Consider the following 6236-nt stretch of genomic DNA (forward strand, 5'->3'; position numbering starts at 1 on the left):
ACTACGAAACCCTTGCAATCCTCGTGTACATATACAGTGTCTAGCGGTGTGTGAGGGTGCCACCACACTCTCGCTCAAGCCGCTCGATCCACACCCTTAAGGGGGTAGTATACCCTCGATTTGTAACTAGAAAATAACTAGAATCTTACTAGATTTTTGGTGGAAACATGGGTTTGCTGGTTTTCAGTTAGTGTCCTTATTTGAGCAAATTTTGGGCTGGGTGAGGGCTCATTCGAAAGAGGAAGGTTCACCGCAGGGGGCTCTGGTCATGAGGTTAACGAGAATATGTTTATATCTAATAATATTAGTGTCCAAAGTAGAGTAAAAATCTAGGGAAAAAACCAGCAGATTTCAATGCATTTTTCTGTCTCCAAAAGACTTTTTGACTGATGGGATGACCAGAGCCCCATGCGGTGAACCTTCCTCTTTCGAATGAGCCCTCACCCAGCCCAAAATTTGCTCAAATAAGGACACTAAGTGAAAACCAGGAAACCCATGTTTCGAGCCATTTTTCTAGTAAGATTCTAGTTATTTGCTAGATATTTGCTATTTACTAGGATCTTACTAGATTTTGGGTCGAAAACATGGGTTTCCTGGTTTTCACTTAGTGTCCTTATTTGAGCAAATTTTGGGCTGGGTGAGGGCTCATTCGAAAGAGGAAGGTTCACCGCATGGGGCTCTGGTCATGAGGTTAACGAGAATATGTTTATATCTAATAATATTAGTGTCCAAAGTAGAGTAAAAATCTAGGAAAAAAACCAGCAGATTTCAATGCATTTTTCTGTCTCCAAAAGACTTTTTGACTTATATTATGACCAGACCCGTGTGTGATGAACCATTCTCTTTAGAATGAGCCCTCAGCCAGCCCAAAATCTGCTCAAATAAGGACAAACAACCGATTCGCGCAGACCCACTTTTTCGATCGAAAATCTAGTAAGATTCTAGTTATTTGCTAGATATTTGCTATTTACTAGGATCTTACTAGATTTTGGGTCGAAAACATGGGTTTCCTGGTTTTCACTTAGTGTCCTTATTTGAGCAAATTTTGGGCTGGGTGAGGGCTCATTCGAAAGTGGAAGGTTCACCGCATGGGGCTCTGGTCATCCCATCAGTCAAAAAGTCTTTTGGAGACAGAAAAATGCATTGAAATCTGCTGGTTTTTTCCCTAGATTTTTACTCTACTTTGGACACTAATATTATTAGATATAAACATATTCTCGTTAACCTCGTGACCAGAGCCCCCTGCGGTGAACCTTCCTCTTTCGAATGAGCCCTCACCCAGCCCAAAATTTGCTCAAATAAGGACACTAACTGAAAACCAGGAAGCCCATGTTTCGAGCCATTTTTCTAGTAATATTCTAGGTATTTTCTAGTTACAAATCGAGGGTATACTACCCCCTTAACCCTGGCGGGAATGGCTAAACCGGGACTGTCCGGGGACTTTACTTCGGTTAGTCATTGTCTTCCCTGCTGCTGTCGTTGAAGCTGGAAACTTGTTCTGCATCTTTCCCTCCGGGTAGGTTTCTTTGGATGTTGTCGTTTCCTGTTTGTGTTTTTCCTCTTTTCTTTTCCTTCTCCTTTTTGTCTCTTCTTTTCCGTCGCTTTGTTTTTTGTATCTCTTCTCTGTTTCCTCTTTTCTATATTCCGTATTGTTTGTTTGGTGTGTCCATTTGGATCGTGTTTGTTAGGGTGGTCCCATTTGGCGTGGGGTGGCTCTAGGTCGTGTAGTTTCTATGAGGTTAGGTTGTGTGTCTTCTATGTTTTGCTTGGTTCATGCTTCATGGTTCTTTCCTTGTTGGTTTGTGAACTTGACTATACTATTTCGTCCGCCATCTTGATGGCGTCGCTTAGCCTTACTGAATTCTTCTGCTTCCGCCGCATATTTGGTTGATATTGTTATTGTTCGGAGTTTATAAGGGTTATTACGTAGTTAGTGTAAATTTATTTGGACGTGGTGTAGTGTTTTTCTTCGTGTGAAGTTTTTGTGTAAACGAGTGAAATATTTGTTAGTTGAGGTTATGTGGGTTGTTCCTCGTGGGTATTTTATAATCTTCAGAATAATATACCATGTAACGCGTGTGTGCTTTGTTTAGTACTATTTGTTTGTCTGGGTTCTTCTATTAAGTTGTAAATTTTTCTTCCGTTCTTCTCTCTGTCTTTCGTTTTCTGTTTGTTGTTTTTCTTTGATAATAATATGGCATATATTTTGGAAGTCTTTCCAGGCGTTGTCGGATTTATGTATAACCTCTGAGAAGGATTTAATTGTGTATGGTTGTTTGACATTGTGGGTTTTGCAGAAGGCGTCTCTGATATCGTTCCATTGCTTGCAGTACAGTATCGTATGGCTGGAGGAGTCTGTTACGTTGCATCCATACCAGCACTGGTCAAATTTGCATTTGTTGATCCTGTGTAGGTATTTGGCAAAGATGTCGTGTCCAGTGAGGACTTGGATCGTGTAGTGTGTGATGTTCTGTCGTTTTAGTAAGTGCCATCTGCTTGGTGTTGGTATCCAGTTGTATAATATTTTGTCTGTGTAGTTAGCGTCCCACGTAGCTTGAAGTTGTTCTAGGGTTTTCTTCCTTTCTTTAACTCTTTGATCCTTTCTCTCTATTTTTAGTAGGTCATATCGGTCTTGTTTTGTTGATGTCTCTGTTATTTGTTTGTTAGTGTTTTGGGTTTTGTCGAGGGGATCTGTCTGTATGTTCTCTTGTGAATTTTCATTGTAGTTTATAATCTTCTTGGTTCTGTTGCTTTTCCGAGTTGTAGTTGTTGTGTGGGCTGTTTTGTGTGAAATGTCGGATAGATATGTGAGTTCCCAGTTTGCAAGTGTGTGTCTTTCCTTTATGGTATCGATTATGTTTGGTATACCGGTGATGGCGTTTAGGTAAATCAGTGGTGTTGTCCTGTATGCACGCACTACTCTGGCTAGAGCTAACTTTTGAGTTTGCTGAAGAAGTCTGCGGTTACTGGCTAATTTAATCGCCTGGTGCCATGTTGATGCCGCATATAAGATCATTGACTCATATACGTAGTAGTATAGGAATCTTGCTCGTGAGCCTGGGCCGCCAATATTTGGTGTTAACCGTGCAAGGTAATTAGCCGCTTTTATTGCTGTCGTGGTTGCTGTTTTTATATGTGTAGTATAATTTTTCTTCTCTAGGTGTACTCCCAAGTATCCGAGACTATTGACTGCGGTGAGTTTCACATTTCCCTGAAGTTCAATTTGGAGTGGAGAGGGTATTCTTTTCCTATTTAATGAGACTACTTCTGTTTTTTCCTTGGCTAATTCTAGACCTTTAGTGCTCATCCATTTTTCAATTATTGAGATGGTACTGCTTATATCTGTTGTTAGCTTATCCAGGTTTTTCCCAGTGGCAACGAGTGCCACGTCATCTGCATAGATGATAATATTTATTGATTTTGGTATTTTGAGGTGGAATATTTCATCGTATACTATGTTCCATAACGCGGGTGCCAGTATGGACCCTTGGGGCACTCCACGGTGTATACCCCTATTTATTTCATATGATTTGTTTTGTGGTTCATAGACTAGTGATCTTTTTGTAAGGTAGCTGAATAATATTTTTTCCAAGTGCGGTATGAATTTCCTGTCCTTAATGGCTTTCCTGATGGCTAACCAGGACATTGAATTAAAAGCGTTCTTTACATCCAGAGTGACCAGGAGTACATAGTGCTATTTTCTGGTGGCTTCCCTCCTGATGTTTGTGACTGCTGTGACTGCTTGGACTGTGCCGCAGTTCTTTCGGAAACCAAATTGATTTGTGTGTAGTGGGTTTGTTTCTAGGTGCTCATCGATTCTGTTTTTGATAACACGTTCTAAGATCTTTGACCAGTTGCTTAGTAATGCGAGTGGCCTGTAGCTATTTGGGATTCCATCTGGTTTGTTTGGTTTTTTTATGAGGTACAGTTTCTGTTTTTTCCATTGCGTTGGGAAATATCCCGTTCTCAAGCAAGTGTTAATAATGTTGGTGATAAGTGCTGTGTGTGATTGTACTATCGCTTTACAGATAGGGGTATTTATTCCATCCAGTCCTGGAGCCTTTTTGTTATTCATATCGTTTACTATCTTGGCTATTTCTTTCTCGGTGGTTGGTTTAAATTTGAACAACTCCTGCGTGAGTGTGTTTATGATGTCTCCATTAGGGAGGGTGGTGAAATTTCTCCGTTGGTTTAGCTCCTGTTCTATTAGCTCTGGGTCCATGATGCCTTGGTGTTTTGTTTGTAGTTTTTCTTCAGTTATATCTTTAGGGAACAATACATCTATAGTTTTCATAGCTGTGTCCTTAGTAATGTTTGGTGGTCTTTTCTTTTCCTTTATGAAATTTCTTATTGTTTGGTATGGTTTCCCCCAAGGGTCGTTTCTCAGTTCGTTTATAAAATTATCCCATGCTTTAGCCTTTGATTTCTGGATGATGTACTTGAGATTCCTTCTGGTCATGCGGAGGTTTTCCCATGCCTGGATAGCTTCGGGGTGGTTTTTTTTACCTCTTTTGGATAGTATTTTAGAGTATCTTCTTTTTGCATTGTTGGTCGTTTTCCTTTGAATTTTAATGTCTTCGTTCCACCAGTAATTCTCTTGTTTATTTAGGAAATTCTTAGGTTGTCCCAGTGTTTTATCGCATACCTGGTTTATTGTGGTTTGCAAACATGTAATCTGTTCCTCAATTTTATCGACCGTGTTTTTTATGTTAAGTCTATTGTATGTATGTTCTGTGTTTGTATTATTAATTCCTATTTGTCCCATATTTATCTTGTGGTTTATTTCTTTAGTGAGTTCTTGTATAAATCTGTCCTTGTTTTTCTCCCTTAGTTTCCATAAGGGTTTTCCTTTTTTGATGTGGTTTTCTCGTGTGTGATTCGGGTCTAGATTCATTTTGTATTCTAGATATAAGTGATCTGATTCTGAGTTTTCTTTAAGAACCGTGGCTGTACTGATTTTGTTGTTGATATCTGTAGGTGCAAATGCTATGTCTATCTTTGATTTTTTACCGTTTCTGTGAAATGTGAATGAGCCTGAGGTGAGTATGACTCTATAGTTGTTTTCATGGATTAACGACGACAGATATCTCCCTCGTCTGTCCAATTTCTTGTCTCCCCATTCTGGGGAGTGCGCGTTGAAATCTCCGGTGACAAGGAAATTACTCGCGTTTAGTTCTGTCTGTAGGTGTTCAAACAGTTCGTCAACTATCTCTTTAAATATTGGAAATTTACAGTTCGGTGAGATATACACGTGTAACAGACCTGCACCGGGCAGGCCTGTTACTAACGGAACCAAGTATCAAGGCGCGCCGAGGCAAACCGAATCGGGCCGAACTAGACCGAACAGAACCGCCGCCCACCACCGATGCACGCCCCGCGCCGCGCGACCACCGCGCCACGAAACCGATACCGATGGGGACGAGTCGACCGTTTTTCCCACGCGCGTGAGATCGTTCGGGAACATTCGCGAAGTTCAGTACCGCACCGACACCCGCATCACCGAACGGACAGTTATAAAAGCAGCTACGCAACCGCGGGAGCGCCTTCTTAACTGAGACGAGGCTCAGAACGGATCGTTCCCATTGTCATTCCTGTAAGTAGCCTTTCCGGTGACGAACTACGTTCCACCACACGAATACGGCGTACCGCCATCTTGTCAGCTAGTATTCCTGTCCCATGGAGGCATTCCGCCGGTGACGAACTACGTTCCACCGTGATAGAGTACGGCGTACCGCCACTCTGAAGGGCCAAGGTGTACCACCAGCCACCTTGTCAAGGCGTACCGCCGACAAGAACGAACGACGAACACGATGAACCATCATTCGTCGCCGTAGAACCGCCTGAGAGGACAGAGACGTACGGTGAACCACCACGTCGAAATCCGACTGACAAGACTCAGGCAGGGAGCCCTCCGTCCTTCCTGAAACCATTCTGTTCCCGTAGTATAGTAGAGCACGACGCACCGTCACTCTTTTCGCCAAGGTGTACCATCAGCGATTTTGTCAAGGCGTACCGCCGACAAACACGAGCGACGAGCACGATGAACCATCACTCGTCGCCGTAGAACCGCCCGAGAGGATGATGGCGTATGGCGAACCGCCACGTCGCACATCCGACCGACCTGACTCGGGTAGGGTTCCCTTACCGTCCTGATTTTTCCCGTTTACCTGCCTCGAAATACGTTCGCGTCGCGTCCGAGAAAGTAACGCGTTCCGTACCTGAAAACCGCGACGTGC

General features: G+C 42.6%; 1 protein-coding gene across 1 annotated transcript; it reads right to left on the reverse strand.

The window, feature by feature from the left end:
- Positions 1 to 2095: 2095 nt before the first annotated feature.
- LOC143212414 (uncharacterized) lies at positions 2096 to 5930 on the reverse strand. The gene is made up of 5 exons (XM_076431214.1): positions 5861 to 5930; positions 5481 to 5551; positions 3859 to 5179; positions 3668 to 3760; positions 2096 to 3393 (listed from the first exon to the last, which is right to left on the reverse strand). Exons 1-5 carry the CDS (start codon positions 5928 to 5930, stop codon positions 2096 to 2098), a joined length of 2853 nt encoding a protein of 950 aa, XP_076287329.1.
- Between the last annotated feature and the right edge of the window lie 306 nt (positions 5931 to 6236).

The sequence above is a fragment of the Lasioglossum baleicum genome, chromosome 9, assembly GCF_051020765.1.
Source record: "Lasioglossum baleicum chromosome 9, iyLasBale1, whole genome shotgun sequence".
NCBI classification, from domain to species: Eukaryota; Metazoa; Arthropoda; class Insecta; order Hymenoptera; family Halictidae; genus Lasioglossum; species Lasioglossum baleicum.

Coding starts and splice junctions, on each gene's coding strand:
- LOC143212414 (XM_076431214.1), bottom strand. CDS start 5,930: ATGGTTTCAGGAAGGACGGAGGGCTCCCTGCCTGAGTCTTGTCAGTCG. Junction 5,552..5,860: donor TTTCGACGTGGTGGTTCACC/GTACGTCTCTGT, acceptor GCCTCGTCTCAG/TTAAGAAGGCGCTCCCGCGG. Junction 3,761..3,858: donor CAGGCCACTCGCATTACTAA/GCAACTGGTCAA, acceptor GGTTTCCGAAAG/AACTGCGGCACAGTCCAAGC.